Source organism: Trachinotus anak, unplaced genomic scaffold (genome assembly GCF_046630095.1).
Source record: "Trachinotus anak isolate AG129_WGS33_773 ecotype Australia unplaced genomic scaffold, CSIRO_AGI_Tana_v1 ptg000013l, whole genome shotgun sequence".
NCBI lineage: Eukaryota > Metazoa > Chordata > Actinopteri > Carangiformes > Carangidae > Trachinotus > Trachinotus anak.
In genome coordinates this window covers 14543727-14566480 of record NW_027273864.1, presented here as the reverse complement: position 1 = coordinate 14566480, position 22754 = coordinate 14543727, and the positions used below count along the sequence as shown (strand labels likewise).

General features: G+C 40.3%; 1 protein-coding gene across 1 annotated transcript; it reads left to right on the top strand.

Moving 5' to 3' along the window:
• The first annotated feature begins 528 nt into the window (after positions 1 to 528).
• Positions 529 to 21427, top strand: arhgef25b (Rho guanine nucleotide exchange factor (GEF) 25b). Its single transcript, XM_071494435.1, has 16 exons — positions 529 to 891; positions 9987 to 10309; positions 10407 to 10511; positions 14255 to 14382; positions 15034 to 15100; positions 15311 to 15414; positions 15636 to 15705; positions 16627 to 16716; positions 16820 to 16912; positions 17184 to 17234; positions 17350 to 17427; positions 17512 to 17703; positions 17786 to 17966; positions 18049 to 18254; positions 18352 to 18499; positions 20489 to 21427. Exons 1-16 carry the CDS (start codon positions 798 to 800, stop codon positions 20500 to 20502), a joined length of 1944 nt encoding a protein of 647 aa, XP_071350536.1. The 5' UTR covers positions 529 to 797; the 3' UTR covers positions 20503 to 21427.
• The last annotated feature ends 1327 nt before the right edge of the window (positions 21428 to 22754 follow it).

Genomic DNA, 22754 nt, shown 5'->3' with positions numbered 1-22754 from the left:
CACAAATGTCACCCTCATAGTGGCGTTAGAGGAAAAGGCAGGGGATCATACATGCCTCACAGACCATGAATATCTGCTCAAAATTTGGTGTAGACCCATCCAGTAGATGTTGTGATATTTCACTGGATAAAAGAAAACTTTAATTGACCGACTGACCGACCGACCAACCAACCAACCAACCAAGATTGGCATCTACGGAGACAGGCCATTAACATGGCTAAAAATGACAAAACACTGAATGGGGAGATAATCTATACAGAAGAAAATTTGAAAAGTCCATTTTTGTTTCATTGCTCTTGATAGACAGAAGAGAGAGGAACCTGATGAGGGGGGCGTAAATGCGGAAGGGAGGGGGAACAGAAGGGGAAGACGGAGAAGTGAGAGGAGAGTGGGACAGGGAAACAGATGCTGGCACGGCAGTGCAGCATGTTAGCTTCCCTCATCACAGCTCCTCCCCTTCCCTGTCTCTCTGTCGCTCCCTCACTCACTTTTGGTCCCTCTCATAATCTTTGCCTACTCTCTGACCACACAGAGAAGCTTGGGAGTGGAGGAGAGGACGGCCTCTCCGGTTTTCTGCTGCTGTTTGTCTTCAGATCATGGGATAGTAACAGCATTTTTGTCTCAAGGTTTTCTACTCAGATTTGGACAATGACTGTGGAACTCTGTGAACACTTTTCTTCTCATCCCCTCTAGGGATTACAACAGGAATAGTGTGTGTGCAAGTGCTTATGTGTGTGTCCTTCCAGCACTATGCCTGTTTCTGATAGTCTTAAGTCTAGCAGCAGGAGTGGATCATCATGAGAGGGGGGCACCACCAGCGAGGGTGTGGGTGTCAACACCTGTTCAGAAAACTGCTCAGCAAATGTGGTTGCTGCTTTGTCCGAGTCAGAGGTACGTAGATGCTCTGCTCTTCAGGAGGAGATTTACTGTAGATTTTGTGTGACTGTGGAATAAAGTGTAAGTGTAAAGTTCAAAGGTCTTTCCTGTTTAAACATATTTAGGTTTAGGTTGTTTTTCTGACGGTTAATTTTGTTGCTTGTACATAATGTTATGTGATTGTAGGCATGCATCCAGGTTCCCCTTTCTCATAGGGTCTTGCAAAGCCAGAGCTAGTTTTTATAAGTTACATTGTAGATGTTATGCTGACCGCAAATCTTTACCCAAGTGTATGGAAAAATGGCAAATGTGTGTACCATTTCTACAATACCCATTCCCAAGCCACAGTGTGTCTCCTTTAGGCTAACTAAGGACCTTAGATGGGTCTGAAAGGCTAATATTAGTATCGTACTGTTTTCCCTGTTATGCGTTTATGGCTTGTAGAACTGTGTGAATGCAATACTCTATGCACAACAATCAAGCAATGGCTAATATTATGACAGTAGGAAGGATTAGCTGAAACGTGAAAATCCCTATATTAATCCTGCTGACTTGCTATTATTGTGCACATTTAGCAACTAGCAAATAGTGGTAACACTGGACATGATGCTGCAAGCAAATAGAAGTTTACAGAGACAGTAATTGTTCAAAGTTGCTAGACAACTGCTTCTTATTTCCTCTTGACTTTAGTTTGTCAAACGTTGTGTATATTACATTATACATTTGTGAGGCAAGTGCATCTCTGATACAAGTGTTAGCATGCTCACATAGCACAGGTAGTGTTACTTTGACTACACTGTGGTGGGCTATTTGCCAAATTGGATGCTTTGGTTTGGGGATAATGAGAGTGCTAATGGGGATAGATGGCTGAAAACGGCGGAAATATTCCTTTAAATGTGCTTGGCTTAATGAAATATTACCAAAATAGACTTTTAGAAAATATTCCAAAAAATAACTGGTGTTTTTTTGTGGATTTATACCTGAAGAGTTACTTTCACAAATTGTCATCATGTTTGATTTACAGTAAATTTTCCGACTGTGTTGGGAAGGATGTGATACAGATTCAATAAGAGCACCCAATCAGTGATTCAAGTTCAAAAACAGTGATAGAGTCACATTTGGTCTTTGGAGTGTCTCTGAATATGTCTCTGATCACTGAATCATGGAAACACAAGAGTGAATGAGTCACTGTCCCGACATTCCTTTCCATAAAACTAGACCCCTACAAACACACACACTCTCTCTCTCTCTCTCTCTCTCTCTCTTACACACACACACACACACACACACACACACACACACACGCATTGTTTGGAGGGTATTTCTTTTTACACTCAATTTTAATCATTTAACTATCAATATTATTAATTGATATATTTATATGTTAGATATTTTTGAGATAATAACTTTTTATATCATTTGTCACTTTTTGGTAATACATATGTAGCAGTGGACAAAAACTAAATTTGTATACCACAAATTTTAAATACTGATATGAAAGCATTAGTTTCCATGACAAAGACTTTTCTCTTCTTGTTCCTGCTGTAGGGTTAGTTAGTTGTTTCATATCAGATGAATTTTGACTGCTTTTCTGTTTGGATACATGTGTTTGGCAGCGGGTAAAAACAGAAAGTGATTTCCTTAATCTGCACCCCTACACTACTGTGACACTGTTTCAGAGGAAAGGCAGCTGCACACACACACAAACACACACACACACACACACACACATGTGCATTTAATGCACACACACATGCACACACATAGACACAGAACCACTTCCCATTACTGCCCCAAGCCTTAAATCCTCTGTTGTTCCAGTTGCTCGGGGAGTGATTATAGAGCAGCTCCTCTGTGAGCGCCGCTGCTCTGACAGACCCTGCAAATAGACGTGTGAAATGTGAAAATTAAATCACTTGTGTGCTGAGATGCCTTGCTTTCTCACCTTTGTTCACAAGGCTTAATAGAACATCTCTGGCACTTTTCTTTGGGCTTCACATCACCTGTGTGACATGATGTCAGTATTGCTGTTATACAAGGTGTTTTCAACTGTCTGACTCTAAAAATACCTTCTTTTGGCTGTTTGTGGGTCTGTAGATGAGTTTCTCTTTGGGTTTATAGAAAGACTAGCAATAACAGTCAGGCTAGCACCGGCTCTCTTTTTTCTATGTAATCTGTTTGTCTCTTCCTCCATACCTTTTCTAGGAGAGATGTACTTTTGCTGGACAGCCCTTGCCTCACTTTCCAGTTGTTCTTATGTGCAATGGAGCTTTCTCATTTGTTTTTATAGGTTTCTGATCTCCTGCTACCTCCCCCAAGGGCTTCTTTTGACATTCCCTCTCTCATTGAGTGTGTCATTTCATTTGGCACAATTTCCGACAGCTCTGTACAAAGAAACACCTCCAGATAAAGCATGTTTGGTAAACTTGCTTGGAAATTTACTTGTAAAATACTTCCAGCAATCTCACTGTCTCATTACACATGCATCACTCTGGCTCAGAAACCAGCATGACTAACAGTCCATTAGCCCACCAGTGTGTGTGAGGTCATCACTGCCAGTATGTGAAGAAGTAAACATGGTGACTAACAAGCACAAAAGTGTTTAGTTACACAGAACATCTCTACATATGCAGTAGCCTACACATTGACTTTGCACTTTTCAGTTTGATTGTTGTGTGTCTTGCTGGAATATTACTGTTGGACCACAGGCTGATCTTGATTTGAACTGGATTTGCATTAAAGCACAAAATTAGTCAATTAGATATTGCCCTACAAGAGAAGGGTCCAGCAGGCACAGACAACCGAATCTCCTCTTAGGCAAGTGCTTTACATAATGCATTAAACAATAAAATGCTAATATAAAACACAGAAACCCTTAACAGACAGAATAAAAACATAAACAATAGTGACAAAGTCACAGAGAATGATAATCCGACTCTGCATTTTAGTGTCTTTCAGCTCATTGCTCTGCTTTTGTAAATTCACTGTTTTGATTCATGCACAACATTAACAGCTGCAGCAGACAGCTGTTTTCAGCCAAAAGCTTTGATAAACCTGTTGTATGCTTGCTCAGCACCAAACAGCAAACAGACAAAGTTAACAACTAGCTATTGAACAGTGTTTATCAGCTAAAGAGCCAGCTAAAGATTTCCCTGAGAACAAGTCAGAGTAGGGACAAGCCTTCTGGAAGTTTGTTATAGCTCAGTGGTGCATAGTCTCTAAATCCTGTTTCTTCATGTTCAGTTTGGACTCAGGGCAACTGTTAGGAGACTGCTATCTGATGCCAGTGCAAAGACCTGTTAAACTTGTGAGTTGCATTCAATACTGTTCAGTCTAAACTCAAACCTGGCCTTAACCTGACTCAAACCTGAAGGAGTAGACTGAGCTGGTTGGGGTTCAAACAAAACAAAATCCACAGTAAGAGGAATGACCAGCGTACGAGCGAGAGTCCACATCAGCAGCCTGCGGTGCCGTGGGAAAAAGGAAGTGCTGTTCAACTACAGTGTAGAAACTGTAACTGGGTCAATTGTCAACATGCAGGATATAATCACATGTGAGGGTGAGGGGATATTAATCATCATCATTCTTGTCATAGAGCAGAAAGACATGTGCTGGTCCAATCCAAGAAAGAGTAAAGACAGTGAACACAGCACAGGCATATTAACCCTGATATTCATATCATATATGCAATTAATGATAATATAGATGATGAAATGCCTGGTATATCTTAGTTTACTAATATTTACTGCATCTACTTGCAGGTAACATTAGCAGTCAGCAGCTGCAGTATCTTAAAAGAGTACTCCACTGTTTTACATCCCATTGTCAAACTCATCAGTTCAAAAAGTATAGAGATAAAGTAAAGTATAAACTATACATAAAGCATGCGCCTACATCATCCACAATACAACTCGACTGCCGACGGTGCAGTCAGAGATTCAGGTGTGTTACGCTAATGTAGCCTTGAGCCTCAAGCAGAGATGAAGAGCAGGCTACAGTTGTCTGTTAAGCTCACTTCTTACAACACCACACCCACAGTTGTTTTCCTTTTCAGACTTAAGATAGAACCAGTGTTGACTCAAATGACATCACCTGAGGACATTAATTGGACTTCACACAGCTCACACAACTTTCAGGCAATTGAGGCCAATGACTGAAAAGTCAAATCTGTTAGTAGTGGCTGCATCTAAATGTATGCAATAGGATAGAGTAGAGGTAGAGTATGTACAGCAATATAATGTAATGTAGCTAGTACCTTAACATTACCATGTCACACTTAAGCTAAATGCTAAAAGTCCTCTGCCTGGAATTAACATGTAATGTGGAGCAAGCAGGATGACATATTTATGTGTGTGAGAGAGAGTGTGTGTGTGTGTGTGTGTGTGTGTGTGTGTGTGTGTGTGTGTGCATGTGTGTGTGTTTAATTCTACTTATCTGTCACTCTCCCAGATTGATGAACTGTGCATTAATCCTGCTATGGATTGAATGGATGTGGACAATGTGAGAGTGGCTGATTTGTAGTTTTGGTGCTGACAGCGATGTGGACTGAGAAGTATTTTTCTTGGCAGTATTACAACAGGAAGTGAAGGAGACCTTTTGAAACTAAAATCATTGGTGCTGATGGCAGTAATGATGATTTCATCCATCAGCACATAATATGATGCACCAACAGTAATCGGCTCCAATATACACATGGCAAACAAATGAAGGCCTAGCACGTAATGTGCAAAGCTTTAGTCATGCTTAGAGTTGGTGAAGTGTCATCATGCTCTTTGAAGCAGTGCTCCAAGAGCATCTCAATAATTCCTGATGTTACTGACTGTGACCATTTATGGGGTTGAGTGGGGGGAGTAGTAAAGTGTCTCCCAACCATCTGTGTTGAGAGAGAGAGAGAGAGAGAGAGAGAAAGCACACCTCAACAGCACTTCCATGATATAAAGTAGGTTATGAAAGCAGCACTCCCTCTCCCATCAGAGCCAGATAAGCACAAATGTACTCTATCATGAGAATGATCTTCTCTTTATCGCCCAACAATATAAATGCAGTTTAGTTTTGTAGTGTAGTTCTATCTGTAACTGCCTCTTAGCTCTCAACTGTGCTGTGACATAAAGTCTAAATGTTTTGGTTTTCATTCAAGTGTATAATATCCACCCGTTGCAATTACACATTGTGATTCAGCGATGGATACTAATTCATTATTAAATTACATCACATCATATTGTTCATTTATGACAGACAAACTGGCACTTTACCGATAAGTGACTTACCAATTAAAACAAATCCTAAAGTTGAAATTAAAGCTACTCAGACACTATTTTTTAGAAACGACAGCATTGCTGGAAGTAGTTGACAGCTTCAGGAGTCTAAACTGGATTGTTTTAAAAGAAAAAGTAGCAAAATTACATCTTTGAACACCTGCAGGTCTAAGACAGGTGCACACAAGGAGAATAGAAGTGAAACTCCTGCACACTGTCATCATTCACAGCCTTTTTATTGATCAGTAAATTAACTGCATACCTGAAGACAATGAGTGGAAGTGTGCTGCTTTCAAGTAGGAAATCATAAAATAAAATGCATGGGCCCAGAAAAGCCAGATGACTTTCCTTCACTGTCGGGAACAAATGCTTTAAAATATCTCAAAAACTACACAGCCTGCTCAATTTCAGCAACAAGTTACTTTCTGCTCTTGTATATCAAATTGTCAAGCTGCAGGGTTGCACAGTATGCTGACAGTGTTTGAGCTGATAGGGCCTCAGTGCCACCGACAGGATTTCTGTCAGGTTGACCGACCCCGTGCTAATGTTTGGTCCTGTTTGCTGCCGTCTCTTTCCATCTGGGTAGGTGTGTTGTCTGAGTTAGTGGGGTAGTCGAGAAAATCAAACTCCACCCAACCTTGAATTATCCATCAATCTGCACGCTCTAGAGAAACCACCACCACAGCTGACAAGTCACACAAATCAGGACCACTGACGACCATCTACCATCTGTTGAAATGATACAAGTGCACCGTGCTGCAGGTTTTTCTGCAAACACATCAACACTTTCTCTGAACTGACCCGTAATGGTGCGTGATGGTCACTGTGCTTGTCGTGTTTGTTTGAGACACTTATGTAATGTGTCGTTTTCCCATGGAGCAACAGCTGGACCACCATCCGGACTGCAGGGAGTGTCAGCAGTGCATGTAAGCATGCATGGACCTCCAAATGATATTTCACACTTTTATCTTGTGTAAACCTTATGTTGATGAAAACAGTGGAAAGTGAATGTAATTTTTAAGAAAAGCATTTTCTGTGACCATATTTCACATGTCAACGAGGCTGTACGGCCTGACCTTGATAGAAAAAACAACAAGAAGACCAGATGGCTATCTCTGCTCAGGATGACAACATACTGTACGTTTGTGTATGTGGACATTTGTAGATGTTTGCAAAAAGTGAATTTCTGTTCTTAATTTGGTCACATAGTTGAGGATATGGCTGGTGAAGCCAGTGCAACATTTTCTGGTTAACTGTTGGGATGTTTGGTCTCTTCTTATTATACTGAGCAAAACAAAAGTACTGTGGAAAATGACAGGAAATACAGTTGAGAAACAATAACATGCAGTGAAGATTGTGAGACAGATTGGATTTGACGACACAGGCTTGTACTTTATCTGTTTCTATGATATATTTATGTCAGTTGATAGGTCAATAACTTTGGTCCAGAATGAAATATCTCAATAACTATTGAAATCTGGCATCCATGGATGAATCCTAATGATGTTGCTGATCCCCTGGCTTTTCCTCTTGTGCCACCAGTGGGTGAACATTTTTTTATTTTTAGTAACATGTCTCAACAACTATTAGACTGATTGCTATGAGAACTGGTTGAAGCTTTCGCCTTCCTTTCAGGATGAATTATACTGATTTTGGAGAACCTTCAAAATTTCAGTTGCTGCAGATCTTTGTTGTATGACCAAGGTATTTGGAAAACTAATGACCTTCCCATCAGTGTCAGCTGTACTTTGTGTTTTTCTGGATTAGCCTTCTTTCTCCTATCATCCTAGACTGATTGATTATTGTTGGTCAGCATGAATTCTGATAAGATTCATTTGGAAAATAAACAAACTGTCACTCCACTGGTTCAACCCCAGGGATCACCAGAAACACACCTGGCAACACAAACACTCTTTCTCTCTTCCCTCTAAATCATACCATTACTGAAATGAGTTTGTGTCATTCACTGCATGAGTGAAGCACCAGATGATGAATTAGTTTAATCATTGAAATTAATTACTGAAGTCTAATTTGAATGTCTAGATGGTTTTATAGGAGACTAAACCTTGGTCTGACAGTCAGCTCGAGGCACCAGCATAATGCAGTAAATGTATCTGAATAAAAGTATCACAAAAAAGCCAGTGCCATGAAGGATGAGAGCAGTATTTAGGGAGAACTTTTGCTCGTCCCCATTAAATAGAAGGAGAGCTGAAACGGAGCAGGGAGAAAAACACATCATTCAGTATTTTACTGTCAATATGGTGTCTTGTTTAATGGCTGTATCAGGCAGTTTTGGCAAATGGCTGACCCAGATTTTCACTGGCTTCTTGAAAGCTTGTTATTATGATTGCAGCTTACATAAATGTGCTGACAGGGCTGATAGTGGCTTCTGGGAAGAGTCCAAAACGACAAAATATGGCTCCTTAAAGATTCCACTTTGCTACGATCAGCAGAACAGAGTGAAATGTTGCCATTAGGATGCCTGATTAAAACAGTGTGGTTGAGGATTAGGTACCAGTTTCCATAGTCTCGAGACCTAAAGTGGGAAACAAGATCCAGCTGTGGCGTAAAAGGGTGTCAGCTTCAGTGTTGGTCCAGTCTGAGCAGTAGATCGAGGGGAGTTCAGTGCAGACATAATGAGTTCAGTTGTAAATGAAAATGTCACAGAATCAAGAAAATTCCCTTGAGTTTGTAACCTTTAAATGCTTCATTCACTATTCACATTAGAAGTTGGCACATAAGTGAAACGGGTTAAAGTTGTAGCTGCAGAGGGTTTACAGTCACTTCAGCCAGTACAAAGACGACCAAATTTATAGTGTTATTAAATGTGTCATAATGGCCCAGTGTAGATTTTCAGATCGAGTATTCACTAAGCCATGATTCTGTGGAAAAAAATATTTAAATGAATAACCAGTGGTGGAAAGAATAGAAAGAAATAAGTGAAAATATTTTGTTATTCAATACTTTCAAAATAAAATAAGTTATTTTTCAGAGGGAAAGTACATTTTGAATCTGTGTAGGGTTTGTCTAGATGTTCCCTTTAACAAAGAGCTTTGTTTTTGGGAACAGAATTGACATAACTGTGAGCACATTAGATTCAGCAATGACGTACCACATGTCAAATATTACACAAAGTTTGATGAAGTCAAATGAGTCCGTACAATTATTGTTATTATCTTTCCTAAATACTAGAATTTCCATTCAGGCCCTTTGATTTTCTACATTTGTCTTTTAGGTGAGAGAAAGGTGGTTCACCTCCAGAGCCTAATTAGATTCAGGGCATTGTTTTTATTTTAAATATAGACACAAAGTATATAGATACCAGAGGAGTAATGCCTACTGTCTGGTCTTCTGTCCTGGGCTCTGCTGTTTGTGAACTCATACATGAGGTCTGCCTTGATGAATGCAAATAATGCATTTGTCATTGCATTAAAAATGAAAATATCCCTTCACTTATACTGTATTCTACGTCAATCCTGTCTTGAAAAGTTTAGTAAAAACATCTCTGTATATTACGCACATTTCTGTGGTTGTTGTTTTCACATTTATGGTTTAACTACATTTTCTTTTAACACTGTACCACCAATGCAAGCAGTCAACCTGTGGTAAAAAATTTCCAGTTAAATTTATGAGTCCTGCCTCATGAGAACAGATCTGTTTTTGTGTTTATAATAATTTAGGACCGGTAGGTACAGTAGCTGCAGCTACTAAAGTTACAGTTAGGGTTTAACACAGGAAATTGAACAACATTTTTGTGCAGAAATCTGTCTGCGCCATCTGACCTGCGAGGATGTACCCCACAATTAGCTGCTGTATTTTAACCAAATCCTTTTTCCCCTCTCTCTCTCTCTGCAGCAGAGTCATACTCTATGGCAGGCAGTGATGGTAGTATTACCCCATCAGTGGGCTCCGTGCCCCACCAGGCCTCAGGCAGCTCTAGCCCCTGCTCACACTCCTCATCTGGAGGATCACGGCACCCTGTCAGTGCCCTGAAGAAATGGCTCACCAACCCTGTCCGCAAACTGAGCTCTGATGCCAGAGGAGGAGCAGGAAAAGTCGAGAAGCAGATGTGCAGGTCAGACGGGAGGCAGCCGCCATTGCTTCTTTCCCACAGTGAAGCACAGCAGAGGCCCCTGGAACCACATGGTAACTACAACATCCTCCCCTCTGGAGACACGGTAAGCTATAAAGACTTAAGCGTCTGCATTTCTTCATCCTGAGGAAACACATTTAATCTGCTTGTTTCTAATGGCTGTTTATTTTTGTATTGTACAGGTGTGGAGAGACAGTCTGTCAGGTCCAGCAGCTTCTTCCCCTACACAGCCGTCCTGTCAGAGCCACTTATCTGACCTCCTGCGAGACAGAGACACACAGAGTCTAGTAATGGCTCTATTCTATTCTATTCTATTCTATACTGTTGTATCCTGTTCTGCTCTTTTCTATTCAGTGTTGTTCATGCACACACATTTGTCCTGCTATACTTGTGAGGCCCCTCAATGACATAATGTATTCACTAATGGCGAACCCTAATGTTAACCCCTTTCACTGTTGAGTCTAAAATGTCCACTCAGTGCAGAAATATCCTCAATACAATGGTTCTCACAAATATAGCAATACAAGCCCACACACACACATACACAAATCAACACTAAGAGGTCTTGATTGAAAGGCTTTTCTTTCTGCTCTTTCTGTCTGAGGCCAAAATTAGATTTGCAGAGACACAGCAACCATACCACAAGTTGCCACATATTCTATTGCCATATATAACAGTGGTTCCTAACCGCTGAACCAGGGCAGGGACTGGACCGAGGGGCATTTGTCACTGGGCTGTGAAGAAACAATGTGATTCAACAAAACAGCTGAATAACAAGTAAACATTGTAGACTATTTGTGCAGTAATTACTTACACAGGATACAGATCTCAAAGTGATTTTGGAAGGTCCTCAGTCTATAAAACACCCTCAACTCCATCTGTGCAAGCTGCTTTTCTATTGCTGTTGGCGCTAACTAGTTAATGTTATGAAGAACAAAAATAAATGGGGAGTGTCTATGAGGGAGATGAGGAGAGAAAGAACACCTTATGTGTGAGTTCTAAAATCCAAATATTTGATCCGCCGTAGAGCAAAACCATTGCTTTGGTCGTCTGATCCACGAGATCATTGTCAAAATAAAAATCAGATGCAGTGCAAACAAAGTTGGGAAATGATGCATAATACATACAAGCTCCTACTGTGATGAGATGAAATTACACAGTGTGAAAAATTGTGCTTTTCTGATAAGAACATACATAGAAATGAGTTGAGAAAAACACATTTAAATGCTTGAATTATGGAAATAAAACACTCTCCTGACAATAACTATAATTCTTTCACTGTAGCTTCTCTCGTCACTAAACCCTTAGGTAATGCAGGTCTCATGAGGTTATAATTAAAATGAATGTATTGAAACATCTACACTGAAATGTCAAGGCAACTCACACTCCAACTATGAACTATGAAAATACACTTGTACCTCTACATCCTGTTCAGCTGTGTCATTATGTGAAAGGGATCTTATTTGCACACATCATTTAACTTCCATCAATTATGCCAAGTAAACAGAAGATATTTTCACGTTTTGTTGCATATTTTGTGTGCGTGCTTCTTTCTTGAAACCCCTCACTGTACTCTTTGAAAGGCCCTGGTGAATGGAGTCAATCCTGTGGGCTTTTCTAGACAGCATCTGGAAGTAATCAACTAGCCAAGCAGTCTGTAACAGGCTGAAACAGGGTCAGGGTTGGGGGTGAGGAGTTTACTCTGAAATTAGACGAAGAAGAGGCCTACAGGCAAGGTGAGAAACCGGCCTTTGGATGTTGGACTATTCCCCTCCAAGGATGACAGAGTCAAGTTTCATAAGCTTTACATAACAGATAACTAGAAACGGGTTTTAAACAGTTCAAACAATCCTTTCACCGATCAAGTCTGCTTGATAAATCACTTTTAGCCTTTTTCCGTCTAATAGCCTGTTGGGATAAAATTACGTCATAGACACCTTCAGCTTTATATTTGTTTTGGCTCCTTACTCATCTATCCTTGTGCTGCCTGGGTCAGTGTGAATAGAAAGACTAATCATCTCTTTCAAGCAATGGTTTGACAGTTTGGGAAATGTACTTATTCGCTTTCTTGCTGAGAGTTGATGCCATGATTGTGTCCGTATGGTAAATATGTTGCGGGAGCTATTTGGAAACAGGGGGAATTAACATGTTGTATCTTGGTTGTTTAATCCATACAATAACCAAAGTTTAAAAAAGACATATCATCCCTCATTAATGTAATCTCTTGTTAAACAGCGAAGTGTCACGACACTTCAGTTTCAGTTGTAGTACACTTTTAGTACTACAGGATTAAACAAACAGTTATAATGTGTTAATGAACGAGTTACCTTTGGACAGAGCTAGGCTAGCTGTTGCCCCTGTTTTCAGTCTTTATGCTAAGCTAACCTAACCAGCTGCTTAGTACAGATGTCAGGGCGAGATTCAACTTGTCGACAAGAAAGCAAATGTGTTTCCCAAACTGTTGACCTGTTCCTTTAACCTTCTCATGGTTTTTCGGAGGAGCTAAGAGCAGAAGGAACATTAAGAGCAAACACAAAGTGAAGCGCAGCAGTTTTAATGGCAGTTAAATCTCATGATTTTTGTTGGCAGAATGTGTCAGGCTACTGGGTGAGGACATGAATAGTCGTCTCAGACTGAGTGAGAGGGTAAGAAAAAAAAAAGATAAAATAAACAGAAAGTGCATATTTGACCTACAAACTGCCTCCACAGAAGGATTACCATCTAGTGCTCTGCAGCAGAGAACAAAATGTGGTGAGACTATGGTGTGTCAAGAGGATTAAAGTCAAATTCACATTAGATTACACTGCTTTTAGGTGAGGAGTGGTATTTGTTTTATAACAACTCCCCATGCTGTGGTCAGTTATCCCCGACCTCTTTTATATGACTTGACAAATTGTGCAAATGTTGCTCGTTATTCACCTTCATCCATCAGGCCTGATTCCACTTTTTCCAAATTTCTGTGCCCAACAGTCTCCTCAGCGGCAAGGAGAGGCATTAAAAACGGATTATTACTCTCAGGTTACTTGAGATTTAGGGGTGGCAGGGCTTTCCAAAAGAGGATCAGCAAAATTACCCTACTGATGTGTTCCCCAGAATTAAGACCCTCACATCTTCTTATTTTTCCGCAGATGTGTGCTGGCTGGGTGAAGCATGCTGAAGCGCAGTGATTTAAGAGGGTGTGGTCAGTGGTCAGGCATCACTCTGCACCACAGCCTTTCACCAGTATTCAGATCCTTTACTTAAGTAAAAGTACCAGTACAACAATTTAAAGATACTCTATTACAAGTTAAATTCCTATGTAAAAGTTAATACTGATGCATATAAGCAGCATTTTACTGTTACAGCTGGTGGAGGTGGAGCTACTTTACATAAAGTTTAGCTACATCAGTGCAGGGTTGAGCTCAGTGCAAAAAGAAGAAAAAAAGTTCTCTTACACAAATTTGTACTGAATTATTATTTTTTTTTTTTTTATTCTTTTCAAATCTTTTCTTTGTGAGAAATACTGAATAATTTTACATCTTTTGGCCTCCAACTGTTGTTTAAATGAAACCATCTGAAAGGTTTAGTGGGAGAAATGTCTCTTTGGTGGAACTGCTAACAATGCATAGATTCTGGAAACGTGACAAGACCCCTCAACTAGACACTGCTTTTACATAATAGGTCACAAGCCAAAAGACTGGGAACCACTGGTTAAAACAGTGTAGCATATAACATGTTGTTTTTGATGTAAAATTGTGATCAATAAAGTAACTAGTAACTATAGCTGCCAGGTAGATGTAGTGGACTACAGAGTACAATATTTCCTCCTGCAAGGTATTAGAAATAGAAAGAAGCAGAAAAATGGAAATACTTGAGTAAAGTACCTTGAAATTGTACTTAAATACAGTATGTGAGTAAATGTGCTTAGTTACTTTCCATCACTGCATTTCAAAGCTTCACAGAGCAGCGTGAACTGCTGTCTGTCTCCTCCTATGTAATATGTTGCAGTGATGCTCACCAAAAGCTTTACTGTCTCGTTTGTGTGTTTTAGAGTCAAAAATCCAGCATCAACACTCTCCAAGGGGAAGACAGCTGCACCGTGACTGATGACTCAGGTAGTCAGTGGTCTGCCACAGTGGACAGCGAAGAGGAGAGAAACACTGCCTTAGAGAAGAGCATGTAGGTGTCGGCCTCTACCCGAAAGGAGTAGTTCAACATTTTGGAAAATCTACCTGTTCACTTTTTTTGCTGAGAATTAAATGAGAAGATTGATACCACTCTCATGTCTGCAGTGTACAGTGTGAAACTAGAGCCAGGCGGTGGTTATCTTAGCTTAGCATAAAAAATGGAAAAGGGGAAACAGCTAGACTGGCTCTGTTCAATTGTAGTAAAATCCTCTTACCAGCACCAGTTTATGTGCTGGACCATTTCTTGGCTGGGCGCACTGACTGAAGGGAGTTTATGTTCTACAGAAATACAGAACTCCTCGTAAAACCAGTTATTGAAAACTGTTATTTCGGTTTTTGTAGGGATCAAAGAAATGAGACACATTGTGTTGATTAGTGAGCTTTGGAAGATTTTTGTCATCAGTGGACAGAGGCAGATGTTTCCAGTCTTTATGCTAAGCTAAGCTATCCAGCTGCTTCATTTCTTGTGCACATACATGAGAGTGGTATCAATCTTTTCATCTCTGTAAAAAAAGCCAATAAGCATATTTACTGAAATGTCAACTATTCCTTTAACGCCACGTAGGCCTACATTTCTGGTTATTACTTGCCTGATTATTTTGTTTTGCCTGATTAACATGTATTTGTGTTTTCTCTCCCTCAGATATGTGCTGACAGAGCTCATAGAGACAGAAAGGTTGTATGTGGAAGATCTCGGACTCATAGTGCAGGTGTGTCTCGCTTCAAAGCTTCAAATAATCTATTGATGACTTTTATACAAGACGAAACTCAAACTCATTCATCAGTAACAGTCTATATTAGGTCTTCAACTGAAAGAGTTTTTTTTTTTCTGCCTGCAAATTAGGCAAATTAGCAACTTCTGATTGATGTGATTATTGTTGTGTGTGTGTGTGTGTGTGTGTGTGTGTGTGTGTGTGCAGGGCTACATGGTCACCATGGCCAATCAAGGAGTTCCAGAGGACATGAAGGGGAAGGACAGGATTGTGTTTGGAAACATCCACCAGATCTACGACTGGCATAAGGAGTGAGTCAGAGACGTCTCCTCCGTCTTTTTTTCCCCACTTAGCTCCTCTGAAGTCGAACAATCTCTTACGGTTTGCATTTATTTTTGCTGAGCTTCTCATGTTTTTTAATGGTTTGCTGTGTGTCATGTCCCCTGTTTCTTGCCTATGTGTGTGTTTGTTTGTTTGGTTGGATGGATGGATGGCCGCTCCTCCCTGACCTTCTCTGCTTCGTGTCACACAGTTATTTCCTGGCAGAGCTGGAGAAATGTGTAGGTGATCCGGACAGCCTAGCCCAGCTCTTCATCAAACATGTGAGTCCCCAGATCAGTGAGTTATGAGCGTGGATGAGAACTGTTTTCATTTCGCTGCATGTTTTGAGTTTTGCTGAAGGTTGCTGCCATCTCACAGCTCATGGCTCTAACTGTGTGTAAAGCGTTGGCCCTGTGCCATTCAGATGATTATCACTTCATTTTACAGATCCGCAGGTGCAGCTGCAGAATAAAAGTTTTTCTAATCACTGTGGTTTGACTAAAGCACAGTCAAAGCTGACAATCAGTGATAAAGATGGTCCACAGAGACCATGGTGTGTGTGAGAATGAGCCATGAAAATATTCACCCCACTATGAACTTATTCTATTTTAGTATTTTACTCTGAACATTGAAAAACCAGATTATTTAATGTCAAAGTGAAAACGATTCTCAGCAAATTGCTCCAAATAAAGCACAAAGATCAAACACAAAATAACTGATGAATCAAGAGATGCTGATTAAAACAGTAATACACAGATAAAAAGGGTGGTAATTACTTTTTATTGGCAGGGTACATATCGGTATCAGTATATAATCTTGCTACAGTGGGAGGATAAACTACTGGAAAAAATGTTTTGATTTGGTGCAGCTTTTCCAGCTCCACCTTCTCTATCCCACTGCACTCAGCATAGTGTAGCATACCTGATTAAGCCATGGCAAATTAAACCATTCTTTCTCAGCCACTGGAACTATTTAATGAGGCAAAGATCCTGCAGTGATTTAACCAAACTTCCACAAAACGTTTCAATGGAAGAGGAAATGCAACAAAACTGAGAGGAAACAAAGAGTCAGAGCAGCTCAGAGGTTTTATTCCCTCTCTGTTCTTACCGTCCCTTCTTCACACTGACCCTCACACACACAAACACACACAAATTATTTAGAATAATGGTCACATGAACTGTTTCTCTGTGTTAAATTTGCAGGAACGACGTCTTCACATGTATGTGGTTTACTGTCAGAACAAACCCAAGTCAGAGCACATTGTCTCTGAGTACATTGAGACCTACTTTGAGGTGACTAAACTTTTATGTTACAGTAGATTTTACTGGAGCTCTTTGAAGACTGTTTCAGTTTTATTTTGAACCTTTTCTTTTCTTTTTTTTTTTTACCTGACAGGATCTCAGGCAGCAGTTGGGTCACAGGCTGCAGCTCAATGATCTGCTCATCAAACCTGTTCAGAGGATCATGAAGTATCAGCTTCTGCTGAAGGTTTTGTGACTATAGCTCTGCATAATACATTTTACATCATTTCTCATATATTTGATTCATTAAGCAAAAACTGTAAGAGATGTAGGAGATTAAGGTACCACTTTGATTAATCTAAAAAATAATTGAACTTTTTGTCATAAATTATAAGTTAATTTTCCCAGCCTGAAAATAACAGAGGTTTGTTAGAATTAAAGCATGAAAAAGAAATGTTTCTTTCTTATTTAAAATCTCTGAAACTAAATAAAATTCTCCCTTTGACTGGCATCCTCAGGACTTCCTGAAGTACTACAGTAAAGCAGGAAGGGATGTTGTGGAGCTGCAGGTATGAGTTCAACATGGAATGCAAGTACAAATAAAAAGTATTGTGAAAATGTATGTGGCAAACATATATCTGTTCACAAAAATCTCATTTTCACTCATTCAATTTCCTCCATCAGAGGGCCGTGGAGGTGATGTGTTTCGTGCCAAAACGCTGTAATGATATGATGAATGTAGGCAGGCTCCAAGGTTTCGAGGTGAGATCTCTCATCACAGATTAAACACGTATCCATGGTGACTTGTGGCCTCTCACAATGTCTGTGACATACATGCTGTTTCAGGGTAAGATCACGGCTCAGGGGAAGCTGCTCCAGCAGGATACATTCTCTGTCAGCGAGCAGGAAAGTGGCATCCTGTCTAAAGCGAGGGAGAGGCGCGTCTTCCTGTTTGAGCAGCTGGTCATCTTCAGTGAGCCAATTGATAAGAAAAAGGGCTTCTCATTGCCAGGGTACACCTTTAAAAACAGCATCAAGGTTAGAGTAACACTATACTTTAATGCATCTTTGGTTTACTGTTTTTTCTTAATGTTAAACACAAACAACTCCCTCTCTGCAGGTCAGCTGTTTGGGTGTGGAGGAACACTCTGAAGGAGATCCATGCTGTCTGGTCCTGACCTCCCGGGGGACTGACAGCAGTGTGACACGCTTCATCATGCAGGCATTATCTCCGGAAATACAGCTGGCTTGGCTCAATGATGTGGTCCAGATCTTAGAGACTCAGAGGAACTTCCTTAATGGTACCACAGTTTAGCAATAAAACTGCAGATGTAAGGGTTTGGAGCATATGAGTAATGTGACATCTCTTCCTGTCCACTGTAGCCCTTCAGTCCCCAATAGAGTACCAGCGCAGGGAAGGCAAGTCAAACAGTCTGGGCAGGAACATGAAGTCTCCAACTGCGTCAGCATCTGGCCTGCGGCCTCACTCCTCTGCATCCATGGACCGACGTCAGCAGCCCTGCCTGCTGTCTTACAACACCTCCCTGCCCTCTCTTCATCCGCCCCATCACAGTACTGCCTCGAAAGTGGTGAGTGTACAGCAATACTTCCTTATAAATGTATGTACAAGCATACATCTCTCTTTCTCTGACATCCTCTTTATTTGATTTCTATCTCTGTTTTAAGGTTTCTAACCCTTGCGCTGTGACACCTCGAGCAGCTCACCCGCCGCTTTCCTCCCACCATCAGCTCAGTATGTGCACAGAGGTGAGACGTGACCGTGGGACGTCTAATGGTCTGACGCCCTGCAGCCAGCACACAGCACAGCATGCAGGTACATCAGTTTTCATTTACACAGAGGAAAAGAGAATTCATGTCCTTAAGTTGACCTATTAGAATATCATACATTTTTATTCTTATGACCATGTTTTGAGATGTCAATGTGTGAAGCCTCTGCTGTCACAATACAGTTGAGGTGCATCCAGGTTGCAGTGCTTACGGCACTGGAAAATTACAATCTTTCAAAAGAGACGCTCTCTACATTACTCTGGATAATGCACTGAACACACTGTGAACAGGTTTCACTGTCACTTTTTCTTCAGTTGAAACCTGTGTTAGTCATATCACACATACTCACTGATGCGACCTCCAACCTTGCTGCAGTGATGTAGAGGTGCTCTCCAGGGTGTGTCGGTACATAGTGACATCATTGCTGTGTGTGGTGTTGATTTGAACTTTTTCAACTACCATTGAGGGTCTCTTTAAACATGCTCAGTTAAAGGTAAAGGTCTATAATTAAAACAAAGCATTATTAGCAGAAAAATACAAAAATACCCATTCTGAGGGGAAGCTGATGCTTTAGTATTTATTGTTTGCAGTGCAAATAAATTCACTGGGTTTAAAGTGTAGAGCAGATTGCTGGAGCTGTTATCTCTGCGGCAGCAGCCTGAGGCTGTTTGTTGTCATGATTCCTAGTGATGAGGGGAAATGATGCTTGATTTTGTCAAATATCCTGTTGTTGTTCCTGCATGGATTTAAAAACCTGGACGACCTGAACTCTAGCTGGTGTCATTGAGTCGTCTAGTTTATGGAAAACCCGCTGACCTGCTGTTTTATCTTCTTGGCTCAGACTTCCACCAAGAGGAGGAAGTGGTTTGATCACAGTGCTCTTATTAATCAGGTTTAACTGGCCTGATTCCACAAAGTCTCTCTCGTCCTCTTGTTTCTCCCTCCTTGTGTTTTTGGATCAGCAGCGTTTCCATCCTGCTTTGGATGCAGACATACAAACAGGTTTCCTATGTACCTAAAAAAAATTTTGTCTAAGGTGCTGATCCCTCAGGCCTCAAGCCCTTGTCAGACTTTTCTCACTGGCTGTCTGTTTCTGAACAGCAGGACTTTTTCCTGTAAGAAAGTCACATTCTTGTTATTGTAAAAATAAAATCTAGTGTTGGTCAGGTCTAAGCATCAACCTAAAGTTATAGTTTTTCATGTGGTGCAGGTCAGCATTGGAGACTGACATTTTTTTATACATACATCCCTCTTAAAGCTGCATTGATCAATATTTCTGTATCAACAAGGGATCAAATGTTTCTGTGACAAATCCAAACTTAATTATTTGGGTTTGGTACTCTTCACCATTGTGCTTATGTAAATAAAGAACGCTCTATAAACCCACTGTACCTTCTCATCACCAAAAAGCAGATACACACAGTTAGCAACCAGCTGGTGAACATAGTTGGGCATTTAGCTGCTAAAGAGACAGCTATTTTACTCAAGAGTTGATGGAGACCAAAAACCAGAGCTAAAAAGAGAGTAAATATTGGACTTCTGTGCACCAGATGGCCAAGAACATGACTCCAAATGAATGATAATGTTGCACCTTTTATCCTGCTGATGTGTAAAATAGCAACTGTTTGCTAACATGTAGTAATATGTCAATTTTGCATTCACAGCTTGTTGTGCTGCCTCCAGGTGGCCAAAAAAAAAAAAAAATCAATTAATTCAACTTTAACAGAATCACTTGTTATAATATTCATCTTTTACAGTCTGTGGTCAATACAGTGTGTTCATTAACTCATGAATCTCTTATCTAAGTGTTTTATCCTCTGGTGGTTTAGAAATGAGGAACAATTTATCTGACAGTGTGGCTAATGCATTTCAAATGTATTTTGCTGTAACACAAAGTAACATACAACATTTCATTCACATTTTGACCACTCAGAGAGCCAGAATAAGTTCTTTCAGTTACGAGAAATCTTTGATTTCATGTCTTGAAACTTGAAAGTAAGAAAATATTAATTTGTTACTTTTTTGTCCCTCTCAGGGCGTGACTGCTAATTTCCAGGCAACCATGTTCAAGGGTGACGGGGGGGACTTATTCAACACATGGACCAAACAACCTGGATCAGCTCACAGAGAGCAAGCAGTAATGTCCCCTGATAACACATGAACCCACTTTACCCTTCTGAGGAGGAGTACCTCGACTGAGTCAGACTGAGTGCTCTGTATGACTGTTTGACTGTGTGACTGTTTCACTCCTGTTCAGAAATCGTCAAGGTATCAGTGTCTCTATCTTCACATTTTGTCCCAACTTTCCTTCCGAGTTTCTTTCAAATACCACTATGGTGCAGGCTAATCCAGATTTGATCTTGGTTTGATTGTGTTTGTTTGAGTGCGAGTGCGTACACTGCATATGCACATCTACAGGTGGTGAGAGATGATGAGATGAGATGACGTGTGAAAATATGGTTTTGAAGCTTCAGAGAGACTATACTTCATATTGTATATGTATAAATTTCTTACTTTTTCCACTGAAATTTCCTTGGTGGATATTTTTGTAATGCATAATATTTTTCACAAGGGACCAATTCCACTTTTTTCTGCCAGGGGACTGGGCTCTCAAATCCCTTATCACAGTCGTACTCAGTGTCCTCATATGGCTGTATCCTTGAATTCACTGGGTGACTGTAGATTCCAGTTTCACTATGGGATCTGAATCCATACGAGCTGTGAAGTATGTCTGTGTATTCCCTGAAGATTAGCAAATAGCTTGTGTTTTTCCCATTGGTGGGCTATTTTAACCCTGCCATTGTTAGTGTTATCTGAACTAAACACACACAGCTAACACAAAGCGTGTGTGATAATCGAGTAGAAAGAGGAAAAAGGGAACAAGATAAAACTGAGGTGCTCATGTGTCACTGTCATCTTGAATGTAAATAGTCCCATGTGGAATCATATCAATAAAATTTCTGTCTGATACACACTCTGTTGCCGTTCAGATATTTGTCATCATTCTACGGTCAAACACTTCTGTGGATGTTTTCCCAGCATGATGAATAATTTGGACCATGAAACCATACCCCAGAGGATATGCATACTATTAAGACCCATTTACTGCCAGGTCTTTTTTTTTTGGGTGGAATGATTTCACAAGCTTCAGTGAGAAGATGGAAACCTGCAGATCTATTTCATGTGTTTAGTTAATGTCTGTTTCATATCTCCATTTTTTTATGGTAATCAATGTCAGAGGCCCCTTTCAGCACCCAGCCCACTTTATAATGTACAGTGTATCTTCATGGCTTTCTTTGTCTCCACTGCGTGTATACTGTAGCTTTTCCACTCTGAAAAGATCGTACTTATTTGCATAAATCAGGTCTGAGCACTTTGGTCAATTTTTTGCCCAAGATTATCTGAAATTTGTATTTAAATTTGCTTTAAATCTCTGCACTAGAGCCTTTTCACAACAGTGAACCTGTTGGTATACAGCGCTCTCTAGTGGAGACATTTAAGAAGCTCATGCTCATCATTATGAATCAGTGAATCATGCAATCACATTGTCTGTTCCCTAATTTACCAACTTATCAACACGTTTTTATATTATGAATAATTATATTTGTAAATTCAAATGGCAGGTGAGTTATTGTTAAACAGGCAGTAAGCCTGTGAATATTCTCATTTGTCCAGGTCATAATATCTCAAAGGAGTTTTAAATCGAAAGCAACTGGACTTGGTTATTTGTCTAGGAAGACGTTTCCTCACGAGCTGTGAGGACAAAAAAACACAAAGCGACACACAACATTTTTAATTGTTCTTAACTGTGTGGCAACAGCCACCTGTCCTGCTGAAGCCAAGCATGAACTCTCATTGCTGTGGCCCCACATGTTTTTTTAAGAGCCTTGCAGCACCTCAGCACTCCAGATGAAACACTACCTGGAGCCACTTCAATTCCCTGTAACACTCTGAGAATCATAGGTGCTTGTTATTGCTTACAGCCATATGACAGTATGACACATTGAGTCCCAAAAGCCCATTGTTCATTTACACTGTGTTTTAGTGCAAGTGAGGTTGGGGACTCACAGTATGTATTTACACGTACACTGCTTCAGTTAACAGCATCTTTTACAACTTGTCTATTCTTTACAAATACTTTCACATTTCCTCACAGTGTAAGAGATGTTTGGTGTTTTGCCATAATTAGATAGTTTGCAATGTGTTTACACTTTTCAATGAACTATGCCCTCATATTATTCACATTAATTTCTGGCAAATATCTTAGTAATAATAATTCACTGATGCCTCATGCATCAGTA

Excerpts from the sequence above, each read along its gene's own strand:
- arhgef25b (XM_071494435.1), top strand. The coding sequence starts at position 798 with ATGAGAGGGGGGCACCACCAGCGAGGGTGTGGGTGTCAACACCTGTTC. Across the intron at positions 892-9,986 it reads CTGCTTTGTCCGAGTCAGAG|CAGAGTCATACTCTATGGCA; the intron begins GTACGTAGATGC and ends CTCTCTCTGCAG. Across the intron at positions 17,235-17,349 it reads GGGATGTTGTGGAGCTGCAG|AGGGCCGTGGAGGTGATGTG; the intron begins GTATGAGTTCAA and ends TTCCTCCATCAG.